Genomic DNA, 17,407 nt, shown 5'->3' with positions numbered 1-17,407 from the left:
GGTTAGCTAGGAGAGAAGGTGTAAAGACATTAAACTATACTAAAATGTATTATGGGGATGGAGACTTCTGAAATGCCCATCAGAAAAAAAAAACCTCCACAAATTTCCCCAAATCCAGGGAATTCTCAGTCCTGAGTTACCACTATCAGGACCAGCTGTAACATTATTGTAGCAAATGTAGGCCTCTGTCAGGGGATGTGTTGCAGTGCTTAGATTCTAGTGTAGCAGGAATAGAAGTTACTGTGGGACACTTATGCTCTGAATTTCCTGTTATTTGTCAATCATTCCTTTTAATTACACATTGTTATTTAGAAACAATATATCTGTTTTGTTTTGTAAACAGAATGCTTCCAAGCTTTGATACTGGTGGATAGAGCTGATGGAAGCAATCTCTTAGCATTGACAAATGGTATGTGTGCATCTCAACTCCATTTATTCTACACTCTCCACTATTTTGTCATCTTGATTTAATCAGCAGGAGCATAAAGTTGAATAAAATAAGCCTGAAAAACCTACTAGTATTGCATGTAGACCAACTGTAGTGTTAGTCTGATCAGGCCCTACTGTGTTTTCTTTTTCTTGGTTTTCACAATTGTAGTATGTACGGTTCCCTTCAAGGGAAGATGTGACACCTAAAATGAGAAGCATCATGTTTTCTGGTATAGCAATTAGGGAGAGAAGAAAGGTTGAGCTCTTGATGTATTTCCTTGTCAAGCCATAAAACCTGTGGGGATAGATGTGAGTAGCTTATTTCTTTTAGAAGTAAACAAAGGGTTTTAGAAATGGGGCAGGGAATTCATAATGGAAATGACTAAATTTTTTTGGATTATCACTTTAGTAATTCCTAAAAGAGCAGAAGAGGAAGGGAGAAGAGGAAAAGCTTGCTGCAGACATTAATGCATTGACAAGCAGCTCATTCATGGTCTGATCCTAGTTCATGGTTTCTCAACCTTCATTGCACCACGACCCCCTTCTGACCCAAAATTTATTACACGACCCCAGGAAGGGGGCCTGAAGATCGAGCCCCTCTGCTCTGGGCAGGGGGCCAAAGCTGAAGTCTGACCCCCATCACCTTTGGGTGGGGGAGTTGAAGCCAAAACTTAAGGGCTTCAGCCCCGGGTGGGTGGGGGCTGTAACCTGAGCCCCAGCACCCAGGGCTGAAGTTCTCCGGCTTCAGCTCCAGCTATGGGCGGTAGGGCTTGGACTTCCGGCTTCAGCCCCAGGCCCCAGCAAGTCTAACACCAGCCCTGGGGACCCCATTAAAACAGGGTCGCAACCCACTCTGGCATCCCGACCCACAGTTTGAGAACCGTTGTCTTAGTTGCTCGAGTTTCCCACTGATGTTAAGTGAGAGTTGCAGGATCATGATGTTAAACTGCAAGGGAGATCAAATCTCAGGCTATGTCTACACTACAGACCTTACAGCAGCACAGCCACTGTAAAGTCTCCCTTGTAGCCGTTCTCCCATCAGCATAATTAAACTACCGCCAAGGAGCAGCGGTAACTATGTCCGTGGGAGAGCGTCTCATGCCAACATAGCGCTGTCCATACCGGCACTTTTGTCAGTGAAACTTTTGTTGGTCAGGGGTGTGAAAAAAACACTCCTGACCAACAAAAGTTTTACCGACAAAAGTGCTAGTGTAGACATAGCCTCAGTCTTGTATTAGCACCTATATTAAAAGAATGCCTTTCACCTGGTTTAGGTCCACAATGTGAATTCTCTTTAGTCTAATGATCTGGGGGAGGAATGTCCATGAACTGGTGAATCTAAACCACTGTAAAAACAATGAGGAGTCCTTGTGGCACCTTAGAGACTAACATATTCTCTCTTCCTGTCTGCAACCTGTTAAAACCCACCATTTGTCAAACAGAAATTATAAATATCAGACTTCTCCCTTGCTCCACCCTCTGCCCCATACTTTACTTTTTCTGTAAGGCCTCATGAAAAATGTAGTGATTTGCCTTAGAAGAGGAAGCATTAGTTAACCAGTCCCATTCCCAGTGCTGACAATATCAATGACGCAGGTTTGTAGAGTTTACATTATTGTATTAATTGCGGGCGATGCAGGTGTGCAGGGCTTAAAATTACTGCACATTAAGAGAAGTTAGTTTTTGCCTTTGAGTAAAACTTTTGTAAGATCCCTTTCAATTTGATGATCTATTTCATTATACTTTTCATCTGTCATTAGTTAATTCTATTTAAAATATAGTATTGCATCATGTGGTGATGTAGAGGACACAATAAATCCAGAAGCTTGTGTATGTGAATGAATGCTCTGTAGAGTATTTCAATAAAGCATTTACTGAGATGAGGCAATCAGTCTCCCAACATAAAAATAAAGGGCCAAACTGTGTCCTGATTTGCACCTCATAAAACTCTACACCAGGGGTCGGCAACCTTTCAGAACTGGTGTGCTGAGTCTTCGTGTCTTGACTTTAATTTAAGGTTTTGTGTGCCAGTAATACATTTTAATGTTTTTTAGAAGGTCTCTCTCTATAAGTCTGTATATTATATAACTAAACTATTGCCGTATGTAAAGTAAGCAAGGTTTTCAAAATGTTTAAGAAGCTTCATTTAAAATTAAATTAAAATGTTGATCTTACGCCGCCGGCCTGCTCAGCCCACTGCCGGCCTGGGGTTCAGTTCACCTAGGCCGGCAGCAGGCTGAGCCAGGCCTGCGGCCTGGACCCTGGCTGGCAAGGGGCTGGCAGCCAGAACCCCAGACTGGCAGCGGGCTGAGTGGGGCCAACAGCCGGGACCCCAAACCAGCAGTGGGCTGAGCGGCTCAGCCCACTGCCACTCAGCCCGCTGCCGGTCTGGGGTTCCGTCTACCGGCTCCTGCCAGCCAGGGTCCTGGCTGCTGGCCCCGCTCAGCCCACTGCCAGTCTGGGATCCCGGCCCTGCCCACATAGAGTGGGTACCTACCTTCTCCCTGGTTCTAGCCCATTCTCTTCCTCTCTGTTTGCACTGAGCTGAGGGTGGGAGTGCACTGAGCACAGGGCTGGGGGTGAAGGCGCAGGCTGGGGGATGGGGTGTAGGGTCTGGCCAGGAGCTAGAATGAGGGTGTGGATTCAGGGTTGGGGCAGGAGGTTTGGCTGTGGAGTGCTTACCTGGGCAGCTCCCATTTGGTGTGAGGGGTGCACGTAGGAATGTGGTGGGGGGTGCAGGAGCCCCCATTTGGTGCTCACGGTGGGGGTGCGAATGTGGGGGGTGCAAGAGTCAGGGCACAGGGTGTGGGCGGCCTGGGTATGTGTGGGGGTGCAGGAGTCAAGGCAGGGGGTTGAGGGTGTGTGAAGAGGGTGCAGGAGTCAGGGCATGGGGGGGGCTGGGTATGTGGGGGAGTGCTGGAGTCAAGGCTGGGGTTGTGGGGGGTGCAGGGGTCAGGACAGAGGGCTGGGAGTGTGTGAGGGGTGCAGATCAGGGCAGAGGGCTGGGTGTGTGTGAGGCGGGTGCAGGGATCAGGAAAGAGGACTGGGATGTGTGTGAGGGGGGTGCAGGGGTCGGGCAGAGGGCTGGGGTCGTGGGGGTGCTCCCAGCCCCCTGCCACAGCGGCTCACGGCAGGGGGCTGGAGGGGATATGCCCTGATTCCACCCCTCTTCCCCACAGCCCTGTCCCCACCTCTTCTCTACCTCCTCCACGGAGCAGCGAGCAGCGGCTCTGGTTCTCCCCCTCCCTCGCAAGGGCCATCAGCTGATCGGGGGCAGGGAGGGAGAGAGAGGAAGAGGGGCCAGGGCCAAGCTTCTTCACCCTTCCTCTGCCCGGGGGCGGGGGGGCGGAGAAGAGTGGGCTGGGGCAGGCAGGATTTTTAATGGCACACTGCTGCCTGCCGGGGTCCCGGCCTGGGTTCAGCAGCTGGCGCTGAGCGGGTCCGGCGGCTGGGACCCGGCAGGCAGCAGCGTTCCATTAAAAATCGGCTTGCGTGCCGTCTTTGGCACGTGTGCCATAGGTTGCCGACCCCTGCTCTACGCACTACACTGGGGTTGCATAACATGCAAGTCAGTTCACAATGTGGCTCAAACAATGCAAACTCTGGGTTATATTTTAGGTCATTTTTTTTAATAAACCAATATCTCTACTGTCGCACTGCGTATGTATATTTTTTATGTATAGTAGCTGTATGAAATTCCAGGGTTGCAGCTTGATCAAACTTAGAAAATTTAGGGCAGATGCAGTTCAATATTCTGATCCTTGTTGGGGGGGAAGGGGGAGATAAATGGTTGTAGCCCATTTCTCTGCAAATTTATCCAAGTCCTGTAGGTCAGTGCTACTCAAAGTGGTGGTCCGCGGACTGGTGCCAGTCCGTGAGCCATCAGCTGCCGGTCTGCACGCACATTGGAAAAAAAAATTGCCGGTCCCCCACATCAGCTAGCTTGAGAAGCACTGCTGTAGGTGACGCACTGAAATCTGTTCCACTGGAAAGTCTCTAAGGTTTATCTAAGTTCTCTATTGTAGTTTGTTTTTATTAAACTGTTTCATTAGCACACGCTCTCTTTTTCTTTCTTTTTAGCTAGTGTAATTCACAAAAGTGAAGTGTCTTTAATGTATTTGGTATCTGATAATGTGGTGACTTGTAAGTTTAATTGTAAAAATGTAATGTGGATTGCTGAAGTCTTTGTATATTATTTTTTAAAGTAAATGATGTAACTACTGAAGATGGGATGCAGAGAAGCAAACCTAGGTTACAGCCTTCTATATCAAATGAAAATACAACAGGTTCTCCTTTGTGAGTATACAGGTCACATTTCAGTTTACTGTAGTCCGTTCTTTTAAATATTCTTTGTCTTGCACAAGAGACTTTGGCACTAACGCTGTAAAATTAAATGTTTAAACGCAATTTTGAATCGTGGTTATGGCCGAAGCCTCGGAGTTTATAAACTGATCTGTGTGGAAGACTTGAATGCCCTCCAAGTTACAACATGAGGGGGTGTGTTTGCCTGTAGCTAGAGAAGGGATAGAGTGATAAAATTCCGCTGTGTATGAAGGTGTGCAGTTAAAGCCATGGATAATTAAGGTACTGGGCTGGGACTCAGGAGATTTGAGTTCAGTTCCCAGCTCTGCCACAGACTGTGCAGGACCTTGGGCATGTTCAGCTGCTGTTCTGTAAAGGGGGTTTTATGATATTTCCTTTGTCTATCTTGTCTATTTAAAGTATAAGCTTTTTGGGGCAGAAGCATGTTGTAACAGATTGCTCATACAGTGCCCAGAACAAAGAGGCCTTGATTGCCATTGAAACCTCATGGCACTAGCTTAATACAAATAATGATCCATTGAAACCCTAGACTTCATGATTGGGACCAAGAGTTATTTTCTCCCCCTACTGAAGAATGTTGAACAATTAAAAAACTGAATCTTTTATTGGTAATGTAAGGCATGGTTCAAATTATTATTATTTTTTTTGTGATTCTTAACAGAATGGAGGCAAAAGAAAAATCACACTCAGGGAATGAAGACATATGTAGTGAATCAAGGGAGCTATGTTACCAGAATCATGACTGCTCTAATGTATGTCTTGCCAACAGACCACTGAACTCATACAAGGGAGAAAACCCTCTTAAAATACCAATCCTGTGTCATTTCCAGAGACGACATGCAAAAGCAGACTTGCTTTCAAAGTCACTTGATGTGAATTATAAGGCCCCCTGTGGGAGGAGTCTGAGAAACTTTCAAGATGTGCAGAGTTACCTGTTTGAAACAGAGTGCAACTTTTTATTTGTCGATCACTTTTCTTTCAACACATACGTACAGCTGGGCAGAAACACTCTGAACCGAGAAGCACTTGTATTTGATTTTGATATCAGCAATGGAGCAGAGTCTGTGCCCATTTCCTTCTGTAACGAAGTTGACAACACAAGATTACCTTATTTTAAATATAGGAAGGCCTCGTGGCCACGTGGGTACTATCTGAACAACTTCTCCAGCATGTTTCTTGACTCATGCGACTGTACGGATGGCTGCACAGACAGGTAAGTAGAAAAAGTTGACCTCTAACTAAAGCCCAGTCATATAGGTGCCCTGAATAACATAAAGGGAGACTGTCAAATTTACTGTGTGCATTTAGCAATATAGTAACTTTGTCTAATAATACGCAGGGTAAAAAAAGCCTTTGATGGTCCAAATTAAAAGCTCTAGCTCTGCTGTGCTTGCAGAAGAGTGGGGAGCAGCAGATCCACTGCATGCTCCTCCCATCCCCTTGCAGGCTCTTTTTCCACAGGAGTTGAGACTCTCTGGTTATGTAAGGAGTGGGGCCAGAGCCAGACCAGGCGTTGTTCACAACAACCCTTTGTGGCTATAAGAGTGTAAGATAATAGTGACAGAGTCAGTGTTATCTTCTGTTGCTCCCCAATCTGTGTCATTTTCTGGTCGGGGGAGGGAGATGCCGAAGCAGTGGCAGGCTCGGATGCCATGATAGTACAGATTTTGTTCAGTTTGTTTATTTTGTGTACTAGACAGTATTTTGTGTAGTCAGTTTTGCTGTGTCCCCTGGTGTAGTTAGTCCCCACTCCCTCCCCCCCCCTTGTTGTTTGGACCTTCTACAGGGCACACGCAAAAGAAAAATTCTTAAAGAAGTAGGAAAATGTGACTGTGGACCAAAAAAATTGGTGGAGGGGGGCCTGAAACTACTTAGAAAAACATAGGTTTCAGATTGACTATATTTAAAGTTAGCTTTGTCCCTTTAACCACATCCTTATTTTCACATGATAGTTTACTGTTGCCTTTCTAGGTCAAAATGTGCGTGCCTACGGCTGACTGCAAAAGCCTGCAATGAAAATTCTGCCTCACCAAGTAACAAAGCATCTTGTGGTTACAGGTATAAAAGGCTGGATGGACCTGTCCCCAGTGGGTAAGACACTTAGAGATTACACTGGTATTTTATCCACATACAGTTACAGTATTCAGGCTATGCTTAAACAGCTTTTGGTTAGCCAGCATCTTGAGAAGGGATGGGGCGAGGGGGGGGGGGGGTGTTCTAGTGATTGTATTGAATGATCATGATGAAATGGGAAAAGTACTTTCGTTTTGAAAGCCACAGCATGGGGTTTTGTATTACAGGAATTATTTTTTTATACTTCAGCTTGCAAGACTAGCATGGTAGATCTCAAAGCACTTTACAAAGAGATCACTATCTCCTTACAGATAGAGAAGCTGAGGTACAGACAGGTGAAGTGACTTGTTCAACATCACCAGCAGACCAGTGTCCGTGCTAGGAATAGAGCCCAGGTCTCTCAGGTTCCAGTCCAGTGCTCTGTCCACAAGGCATACTCCCCACTTAGGGTATGTCTACAACTGCAGTTAGACGCCTGTGCCAGCTGACTCAGGCTAAGGGGCTGTTTAATTGCAGTGTAGACATTCAGGCTGGAGCCTGGGCTCTGGGACCCACCCACACGGTAGGGTCCTAGAGCCTAGGCTCCAACCCAAGCATGTGCACTGCAGTTAGACGGCCTCTTAGCCTGAGTCCCACGAGGCCGAGTCAGCTGGCATGGGCTACCTGTAGGTTTTTAATTGCAGTGTAGGCGTACCCATAACGCACGTACTGTGGTAACCTGGCATTGAACCTGGAGTTGCCATATCCCAGCTGGCTCTTGTATGACTCCTTACGGAATGAAAGCCCTCACTGAAGTTGTTCCAACATTTTGACAATCAACTCCACCCCAAAATGTCACAAGCTGGGGATATTTTAAAAATCAGAAAAATCCTAGAGTCCTTGACAGCCATGACAAAGTCCATCCAGGTTGATTGTTTGCTCTTTTATGCTTTTAAATATGTTCCAAGTGTAGAAGGGAGTGCTTCGTTCAATCACTTGTCAAGACTGCAGAATCTATGCTGCATAGCTTACTTAGGTAATATAACTGTGGTATATATTACTCACTCATCCCTGAAAATCTGATGGACTCTTGTAAGTGTTCAGTCAGGAATGGGGAAGGCTAAACTCTAGAAGTGCATGATTTGCCCATTCTTTTCTAACCAGATGTCTTTGTCTTTTCAGTGAGCTGCTCTTTTATTTGCTTTTGCCAAGTATGAACAAGCGATATTTTATTTCATTTTTAATTCTTCTTTTTTTCTGGCAGAATTTACGAATGCAACTTATCGTGCAAGTGTGACAGAATGAGATGTCAGAACAGAGTAGCACAGCATGGTATCCAAGTTCGGTTGCAGGTATTCAACACAGACCAGAAGGGCTGGGGCGTCCGCTGTCTAGACGATATTGACAAAGGAACATTTGTTTGTACTTATTCAGGTAACATAAAACAATGCCTGAAAGATTTTAGCACTGTCATTCTCAAACTGTACTTTGTGGAGCCCTGCCCTAGAGGTCTGCAAGCTGCAGCATTTTAAGAACCAAGCAGTGAGCAGGATATGCTGGGTTGGGAGGCCAGATACATCCATAAAATCTGCTTTTCAGGGTGCACCAAAGAATAGAAAAAAGCTTAGAAAACAACTGTAACCAAGTGGTGCTAGCCAAGCACTCAGATCATTCCAAGGCTAGATTTCTGTGACTCCTATCTCAAAGGTACTATCCCTTACCCCACTAGCTTGTCTGTTCTGTGCTAGATTCCACAAGGACAGCTCCCTTGCAGAATGAATGGTGGTTGCATTGCACGCTCACAAATAGTGGTCTTGCCCCTGCTAAAAATATAACTGCAAGGTGAGTCAGAGTGAACATGGACTAAACTAAAAACCTTCTGCTTTTCTTCTAGGCAGGTTAATGAGCAGAGCTGAGCCTCGGGAAATGGGAGATGTCAATCGTGAGGCCGAAAAGAAGGATGCTGTGAATGAGAAAAGTCCCAGCTCACTTTCAGTAAAGAGAAAACTGGACACTACTTGTTCAGATTCTGAGATTGAACTTGTCCAGACTGGTAAAGACAGCATTAACAGGAGGTGTGAAACTTTATCTCAGCCTGCGGATGATGAATATAAACCAGTTGTGTAAGTTGTAGTAGCAGATTTAAGGTAAAGATAGACTGTATGCTACTATTATAGACTATTCAAAAAGGAACTAGATAAGTTCATGGAGGAGAGGTCCATCAATGGCTATTAGCCAGGATGGGCAGGGATGGTGTCCCTAGCCTCTGTTTGCCAGAAGCTGGAGGGGACGCCAGGGGCTGCATCACTTGATGATTCTGTTAATTTCCTCTGGGGCATCTAGCATTGGCCACTGTCAGAAGACAGGATAGCGGGCTAGATGGACAATTGGTCTGACCCAGTATGGCCATTCTTATGTTCTCATCCCATAGCCGTACCCACAGTGGAGCTTGAGTATGTTCAACTGAGCAGTCTTTCATATTTTTTTAAGCTTATTTTTTTATATTTCTTCAGGCAGGACACAGTTGTTCCTATGAATTAACTTTATTCCCAACCCATCTGGAACTTCCTTGGCATTTTCCAGAAATCACATTAGTCTCCTGAATGAATACATGTTTGTACTTGAGCTCTCATGGTTATAGTTCATTATGTTAATTTGAAAAGGGAGCAATGACTTTCATATTTTTCTCCAACCGTGCAGTATTCTAAATTAATCACTGATTGTTCTGTCCTCCTCCTTTTCCCCCAACCCTTCACTTCTCAGCATTTTGAACTGTTGTAGCTAGACACTAAGGTCTGGTCTACACTAAAGGGTTAGTTCAGCGCAAGGCAGCTTACGTCGCCCTAACTATGGAAATGTCTGTGCTTAAATTTCACTCCCACCAAAGCAATAACTCCACACCCACAAGCAGCGTAGAGTTCAGGTCAGTGTAGTTAGGTCAACACAACACAGTGTAGACACTGCGTTGCTTACAGCGACTGTTAGTGGCTTTCAGGAGCTGTCCCACAATGCCCCACGCTGACAGTACAATCAATACAAGTGCTCCTGGTGAGGATGCGCACCACTGACACAAGGAACACCATGTAGACATGTAAAAGCGATGTCACTACTGTGGTAACTGAATGACGATGTAAGTTAGGTTGACTTAATTTTGTAGTGTAGACATAGCATAAGGCCCTAATCTTGCAATCAGTTTCATGGAGATGCAATAGTGTGTTCAGTGAGGGGAGCTCATCTCGGGAGCCTTAGCAGCCTATGAGAATTTCCAAAAGCAAATGATGGCTTGTCTGTAAAGTAAACTTGTTACTCTGGCAGCATGGGTGGCAGATGAAGGCGGGGGGAGGCTAGCTCCCTGCCCCGCCTCTTCCACCTGCCCCACACACACTCCACCCTTGCTCTGCCCCGGCCCTGTCCTCTCCCCGCTTATGGTGTCTGATCACAAGACACACGCCCCCAAAAAACCCTGTCCCTCCTCACCCATCTCCCCCCGCCATCCAGTCCCTCACCGGGTCACCTACCTACCGCATACCTCCTCACTCCTCCTGCTGCTCACCTCCTCACCCCCTGCCAGCTGCGAGACTCCTCCCCCGCGGCTCACCTCCTCACCCTTCCACTGCAAGAACCCCACAAACTGCCACTTGCCTCCTCACCACGTCCCTCCTCGCCCCTCCACAGGGGTGGAGGGGAGTGGAAGAGAGGAGAGACACTGCGAGCAGCGGGGACCTCTGGAGAGGGGAGTGTGGAGTGGAGGAAGATTTACCAGGGAGCAGCAGATGGTGGGGCCCTTGAGGAAGGGGTGGAACAGGGAGGGGAAGGGGTGGAACAGGGAGGGGAAGGGGCGGGGCAACAATGGCCTAGGTGTCCGGCAGCGGGTCAACGGTGGCTGTATCAGGGGGCCTGTTATACCCTCCACCCATGTTTGGCAGGCAGCATGCTGTAGTCTTTACAGGAAAAAAGCCAAAAGTCAGATCTCCTGAATTCTATTCCCTGCCAGCCCTGCGACTTCTGAAATTCTCTCTCCCTCAGTTTACCCCTCCATACAGTGGGTGCAATCTTTAGTGCCTCATGCTAGAGGTTTATTGTGAGGCTCTGTAAAGCCCTTTGAGATCCTCAGATAGCCAGCTCTTTAAAAGAGCTACAAATATTTCGGATGGGAATCTTCCCTGCACTCTGTCTCTCAAAACACTTGAGTCAGACAGTAAATCAGGAGTTGTGAGCAAGGCAGTGACTGCATGTGTATATTTTCAATCGTGAGATGAAAGGTGGTGGAAAGCTACAGGAAGAAGGAGAGCTGGTCCCAAATTTCAGGAGCTGTAGGAGAGAAGGCTTTTGCAGTAACATGGTCAAGACTGTGGAGAGTCAGAGAGGGGAGTAGAGAGAGGAGGTCTCTGAGGTAGGCTGGAGCAAATCACAAGTGATTCAGATACATATTTTTTGTATTCACAAACTATAACTATGAAATTGATAGCAAAGCTGACACACGCTCGTTTCCATAAACCAAGCCAATTGTCCATATTCAGACTTGCATTTTCAGCACCACTGAAACCTAATCCTATTTGGAATGAATCACTGTATAAATTATATAGTTATCATTGATTAGCCAAATTTTACTAATATTATACATAATATAAGATACAGGAAACACCATTTTTAAGCTATATTTACTGCACCATTATGCTAGATTTTACTTGATTATTTCCAGTATTTAGAAGAAGAAAGATTCAAACTCCTGTGTTAAATTCCTACCGGCAGGGAGCACTTTTTTTTGTAATCTTTCAAAAATAAAAAATAAACCATCAGACCAAAGATCACGAGAGAATGTTAACATGACTGGCATGGGGTCATGAATACAGGTTGTGTTGTACAGGACAAATAGACTGTAATCCACATACCAGTGTCGTGTCACTGCATATGTTGTATCACTTCAGCTTCTGAACTTAATATAGGTACCGCAATCTTAAAGAAATCTAAAAGGATAATATTTTTTGCCTCCATCTGTAGCACAAGAAAAATTATGACCTCTATATGAGGGGTAGGGTTATATTAATTTTGTAGATAAGATTTCTGGAGCAGGGACGGTCACTTACTGCATGATCCTACAGGTGACTAGCACAGTACAGCTCCATCCTGGCTGATGCCTGTAGATGCTACTGCAATGTAAATGGCTCATAATATTAAACCAAAGCGGACTTTGAATAAAAAGTTTAATTTCTAAGGGTCATATCCTACCTTTCCCTTCTGTTAAGAGGGTGTGCCAGGGTGCTCCACTCACTGCTAGGATGGCGCCTCCTCCTGGTCACTCTGGGGAATAACTGATCAGGTCAGCACCCCTTCCCACGGTTGCTAGCCATCCCTCTGTCTGTCTCTGCCAGTCTGCAGCCCGTCTCTCGCTCCACAAACTACTGCCGCCTCTTTGTGACTTGGCCCTCCGGCCAGGTCACCAAATGGTTCCCCTTTTGGGTTGGAAAGTCTTTCCTTGCCAGCAGTCCTACGCAGTCGTCCCATTCACTGTCTTGTAGTGCTTCTCCCTCAGTGGCTGGCAGGGGAACCTGGGCCTACCTTCTATTCTGGGCTCCAATTCAGGGACCCTTTAGTCAGCAGACAAGGTCTGTTCCCTTCTAGACCTTACTGCCTTTCCCTGATCCCTGTCCTACCTTCCTGGCCTCCTCCCTCTGTGGGTTGGCCAGCTCAAACACACCTCTCCTCCCAGAGAGTAACTGCAGACTTTCCCAGCAGCCCCTTTCTGCTACCAATTTCCAGCCTGCCTTTATAGCCCCAGCCCAGCTCCTTCCTCCTCAGCTGGGCTCCCTCACTCTGTCAGAGGATTACTTGGCCACCTGACTCCTCTCAGCCATGGCCTGTTGGGTTAATTAGCCCCCTTCTTAGTCTGCAGTAACCCTTTCAGGGCAAGTGTGGGGTGAACACCGCATCACAGGGAGTTAAGGTTCTTTTAGTCTTTATAGGATTTTGTTTGTTTCAGTGGTATGTTTACAGTCTCTCTCCTTGCAAATTGTGCCTTCCAGTTTGAGGTATTAACAGCTATAGCACGGAAAACCCAGAACCCTGAATGTAGATACTCTTAGTTCAGTGATGAGCATGGTACAAGAACCTAGATGGATGAATAGATAGAATTTGGCTCTTGACAGGAACATTAAGGAAGAACTGATTCAGTTTGTTTTTAAAATGTCTGTGGGATATACAAGCAACTCTCAGTCTCCTTTAATGGTAAAGCATGAACAGCGTATGATGGACCGCCTTTTAAGAGTATCAGTGAGGCCAAATCCTGCAGCCTCTGCTGAGGCAAAACTGCCACAAGATTTCTACTAAGTATCGACTGCAGGCTTTGCAGTCTGTTCTGTACAAACTGGAAAATATTAGCGAAACAGGTGTTGCAAGAGTTCTTTTATCAGTCTTTAGTTTTGCATAAAATCCTTTTGCCATCTCTGTGCAGGGTTCAGAAATATGGATATAATCCAAGGAATCTGAGAAGCCCAGCCATTAGGCCTAAAACCAGAACTGCTATTCTTCAGACTCGCCGGCTAAAACTGGTAAAAATGCCAAATAACAGATTGTATTCAAAATTATACATATTCAGTGAAGTGGGAAGGCAGTTATTTATGACCTTATATCAGTACACACGGCAAGATTTTTTTTAAACAACCTTTCTTATTTGAATCTATCATGGGACTTCTGCGATACAGCCCCGCCTGCTGCTGGCACTGGCCCCATCCCTTCCCCCGTCTCCCTGCCAGCATGTGCACAGTATGTGCTCCTTGAGCTGTCTCTGAGACTAGCACAGCCTCCTCACTTCCCTTCCCTTTCCTGTACATATACGCAGCCCCCAGGACTGTCTCCAGGAAACAACACTCCCTCAAATTGTAAGCAACTATCTCTCCTCCCTGCAACTGCAACATCTTCCATGTCCCGCCTAACTGATGAAATAGGAGAGGAAAAGATAAACACTTTTGGGAGCCAAACTCAAAGCTGCAGCATCCCTTGCTGCACTAGTGGTCAGGGCCTTATGCTCTGCTGCTACAGCGCAGACTGGAGAATTTGATCTGCCACATGGTCTAATATGGAGCGGCAGGAAGTATTCGCTCAGGACACATGCACAAGAGGAGGTGCTGGTCGCACGTGAGTTGGCCATGCTAGTATCAGTGAGTGATTAGCTTCACAGCTGATTCAGGCAACATGTATGAGAGCTTCATACCAGAAACAGACAGTATTGGAAGTCCCATGATTAGTCACTGGTTTGTAATGAAAGGGGAGGAATCTTGCTGACCCAGTCCATTTCAGTTAGCTCTGCATACAGAGCTAGCTTATGCCCTGATTCAGCAAAACACTTAAGCATGTATTTAAGCATGTGCTTAAAACCTATTGATATGAGTGGGAGTTAAAGCAAAACCCATTCTTAAGTATTTTGCTGCATTGGGGCCTGTGTTCTGGGAGGCTTGTCTGGATAATTCTGAATTATGATGTCTAGGCTTGGAATTTAGCCTGTTAAAACTCACTCAGTCAAAACAACAGATTACAGTAGATTTGAAACTTGAACTCCAGGGCCTTTAAGCCCAGTTGTCTTTGGCTCTTGATGCAGAGATACATAGAACACAGTACCTCACAACCTTATTTCTTTTAAGGGAGTCGCTACACTGGTGCACGATGCCAGCTCGGATGAAGGTGATAGTTCTCAGCCCCAGCCGTCAACCAAAACAAAACTAACCACTGGAACCAAAAAAGAAAAGGAAAGTAGGTTTGCAGAGCTATAAATATTACACTGGTTAGCACGCTTGTGCCCAGTCAAGCGATACAGTTGCACTGTAGAAAACAGTCTTTGAATGTGTGCAAACCTGTTCAAATGCCATATCTCTAACTACCGTGGCATTATCTGTGTAGCACTTAGTGTGTCCTACCAACAAGCCTTAGCAGCCGCTCAGATTATTATTTATTACACCATAGGTGTGGATAGTGCTTAAAGACTCAGAATTTAAAAAGAAATAAAGGTTCCCTGCCCTGAGTAGTCTACAGTGTAATGGCCTGATCCTGTAAGATCTGAGCACTCCTGGAAAAGTGGTAAGCATCCTGTACTTCTGCTGTCTCCAGTGGAAGTTTGGGGGGGCGAAGGGCAGAATTGGGCTATTTTATTAGGCTGACACAGCAATGGTTAGCAATAAGCAAAGAGGGGCAGGGAGATATGGGAGAAAGAAGGGCACAGCTGTAAAACATCCTGGGAAACATATGCTGTTGAATATGCATCTTATTAACGCCTTATTAAAATTTGGGATGCTGTGCGGAATGCAGGTGGAGATTGACATAAAATACCAGCTGGAAGAAGTGAGTTCTGAGAAAGGATATGAAATAGGAGTGCGGGGAGAGACTGGATCATGCACAAGGTTTGGGGGGGCTGTTCCAGGCACTGAGGGGGAAGCATAGGCATTTATGGGAAATCACATGGGAAGCAAGAAATTGAGCTGAATTATCAGTGCAGAGTGCTAGTGGGGCTGTAGGGAACCAGTAGAGGTGAGGTATGGGTAGGGGCAGAGCTTCTATTATGCTTCTGAAGGTGACAAGGAATCATTTGAGATCCATACATACCAGAGGAAATAAGCCAGTTCAGGAGTGGGTGGGCATTTAGGGTCAAATAAGCCAAATGCATTTAAGTTTGCAATGTTACCCTTATTATCATTGCTAAGTCATTTTCAGTTGGTGCAAACAAATAATGTGTTCTTTTGATCTCTTGAAATTTCTGTTGACAGAACCCAAACTGCAGGAAAAGCTAGGAGAACAAGAGGAGGCCATGCAGTCTGAGCCAAGCATCACAGATACTGCAAAATCTAAAGAAAAAAAGCCATCTCCAGAAGATGCAAGAGGTGGTAAATCAGCCAGGCTGGATGATGCACATGCTATGAAACAGTCCATGGGCCTACTCCAAAGAGACGACTTCAAAGAGGAAAAAAATAGGAGATGCACACAAGATCCGCTCTGTAATGAGGAGGCAGAAGGTGATGAGACCCCTCTGAAGAATTCTAATAAAGAAAATATTTATTTATTGGATGCCACAAAAGAAGGAAATGTGGGCCGATTTCTTAATGTAAGTAATCACTGGTAAATGTGTGTGTTGTTAAATCACTTTAATTTTTTTAAAATTTGCTTATTTGCACAAACGAAAGGTATTAATGAGTTTTTCAAAATTCGACTCTTCTCTTCTCCCAGGATGAGTAGTGTGTGTTTTTATTTTGGGGCAGGAAATCAAATAGCCCTAGATTATGAGGATTCTCTGTTTCCTTGCTGCATGTTGAATGGCCTTGCCACTGGGTGCTACACTGGATCAGACCGTGGGCTGGATGCTTGACTAGATTGCGGTTCTCCTTTCAGCCCCATTCATATTCCGAGGCCATTGTAAACTGTCGTTTGTGTCAATTCAGGGATATGTTACATAATGCTGGGTGAAATTTCCATCCTTACTCCTGACCTGTACACATGTAAAAACTGTCTACTAAAGAATCCTTCCCAGGTTTCACACTCAACCTAGCACATGCTGAGAGGGGACCTGGCTGTTCTAGACAGTGCTGTGTAGATATCCACATTATCCAGGTATATACCCAATAAATCTGCCAATTGATTTAATTCAATTGATTGAATTTTCAAAATGCTCCCAGCGATATGAGTACTAGAAACTCTCATCTGCACACGCATAAGACTGGCCTTGTTTTTCCCATGGGCATTTATAGGTATGTCAAGCCAAAATCTGCAGAAATGTTGACATTGTGCTCCTTAATGTAGAACAGAGATAACGATAACCTGTCACGTGACTGTCCATGTGCATACACCTGTGTGTGTGTCCAACTGGGCTTGGCAGAATTTGAACTTTATTTTTTTGTAATTTTGATGATTAATATCAATTTTTATTTAAGCATTTTTTCCCATTTTTAACCATTTTAATTTTCAGTTGTGAGAAATTAAGAGGGGTTGGGGTTAGTGCAGCGCTGATAGCAGGGCAGCAGGGGGCTGCCTGTGCAGGTGAGGGGCCTGAGATGCCAAGGCACAAGGAGCCGGGGAGGCTGTGGTCCTGGCCCAGCCCCAGGCCAGGGCTGCGAGGAGCAGGATGAGTGAGTGAATGACAGCGAAGCTGCAGAGGACTCCCAGCACAGCTGCAGAGCCAGTGACACTTGATACTTGCAGGTGCAGGCTGCGGTCCTGCTGGGGCAGAGCAAAGACCCCTGGCCTGGGCTGCGAGGAGGCCTCCCCGCTGCTGAACGGCTCCTGCCCGAGGATGGCCCTGTACTCCGGGCCTTGACAGTAGAGCTGCAAACAGCTCCCTGCATGGCCACGGGGCCAGTGACACTGGATTCCTGCAGGCACTGATCTTGAGAGAGGCTGCCATTGATGGATGTTTTTTCGTCCATTTCTGTGTGTTAGGTGAAATCAATATTTACTGGTACCTAACTACGTAAATCAAACCCTGCCAACCCTCCCTAACTGTAAGCACGCCTCACCTCTGCCTGGCAATTTCCACACGCTTGGAATTGTTTTATTCATTCCTGTGCTCCGAAAGATTGCTCTCTTATCTGACAGCGTAGTATCTTTAATTTATTATTGATGGTGA

The 17,407-nt window shown here is 45.8% G+C and overlaps 1 protein-coding gene across 1 annotated transcript in view; it reads left to right on the top strand.

The window, feature by feature from the left end:
• The window catches only part of LOC102932781 (SET domain bifurcated histone lysine methyltransferase 2), a 98,064-nt gene that overhangs the window by 22,785 nt on the left and 57,872 nt on the right, over positions 1–17,407 (top strand). The window contains exons 5-13 of the mRNA XM_043545670.1: positions 344–409; positions 4,635–4,725; positions 5,414–5,965; positions 6,724–6,843; positions 8,069–8,238; positions 8,699–8,927; positions 13,256–13,352; positions 14,442–14,550; positions 15,558–15,892. Coding sequence (XP_043401605.1) covers positions 344–409; positions 4,635–4,725; positions 5,414–5,965; positions 6,724–6,843; positions 8,069–8,238; positions 8,699–8,927; positions 13,256–13,352; positions 14,442–14,550; positions 15,558–15,892 — 1,769 coding nt within the window. The remainder of the gene's footprint in view (positions 1–343; positions 410–4,634; positions 4,726–5,413; positions 5,966–6,723; positions 6,844–8,068; positions 8,239–8,698; positions 8,928–13,255; positions 13,353–14,441; positions 14,551–15,557; positions 15,893–17,407) is intronic.

This window comes from Chelonia mydas, chromosome 1 (assembly GCF_015237465.2).
Source record: "Chelonia mydas isolate rCheMyd1 chromosome 1, rCheMyd1.pri.v2, whole genome shotgun sequence".
In the NCBI taxonomy this organism is placed as follows: Eukaryota; Metazoa; Chordata; order Testudines; family Cheloniidae; genus Chelonia; species Chelonia mydas.
The sequence above is the reverse complement of the archived record's forward strand: the minus strand, read 5'-3'. Positions and strand labels throughout refer to the sequence as shown.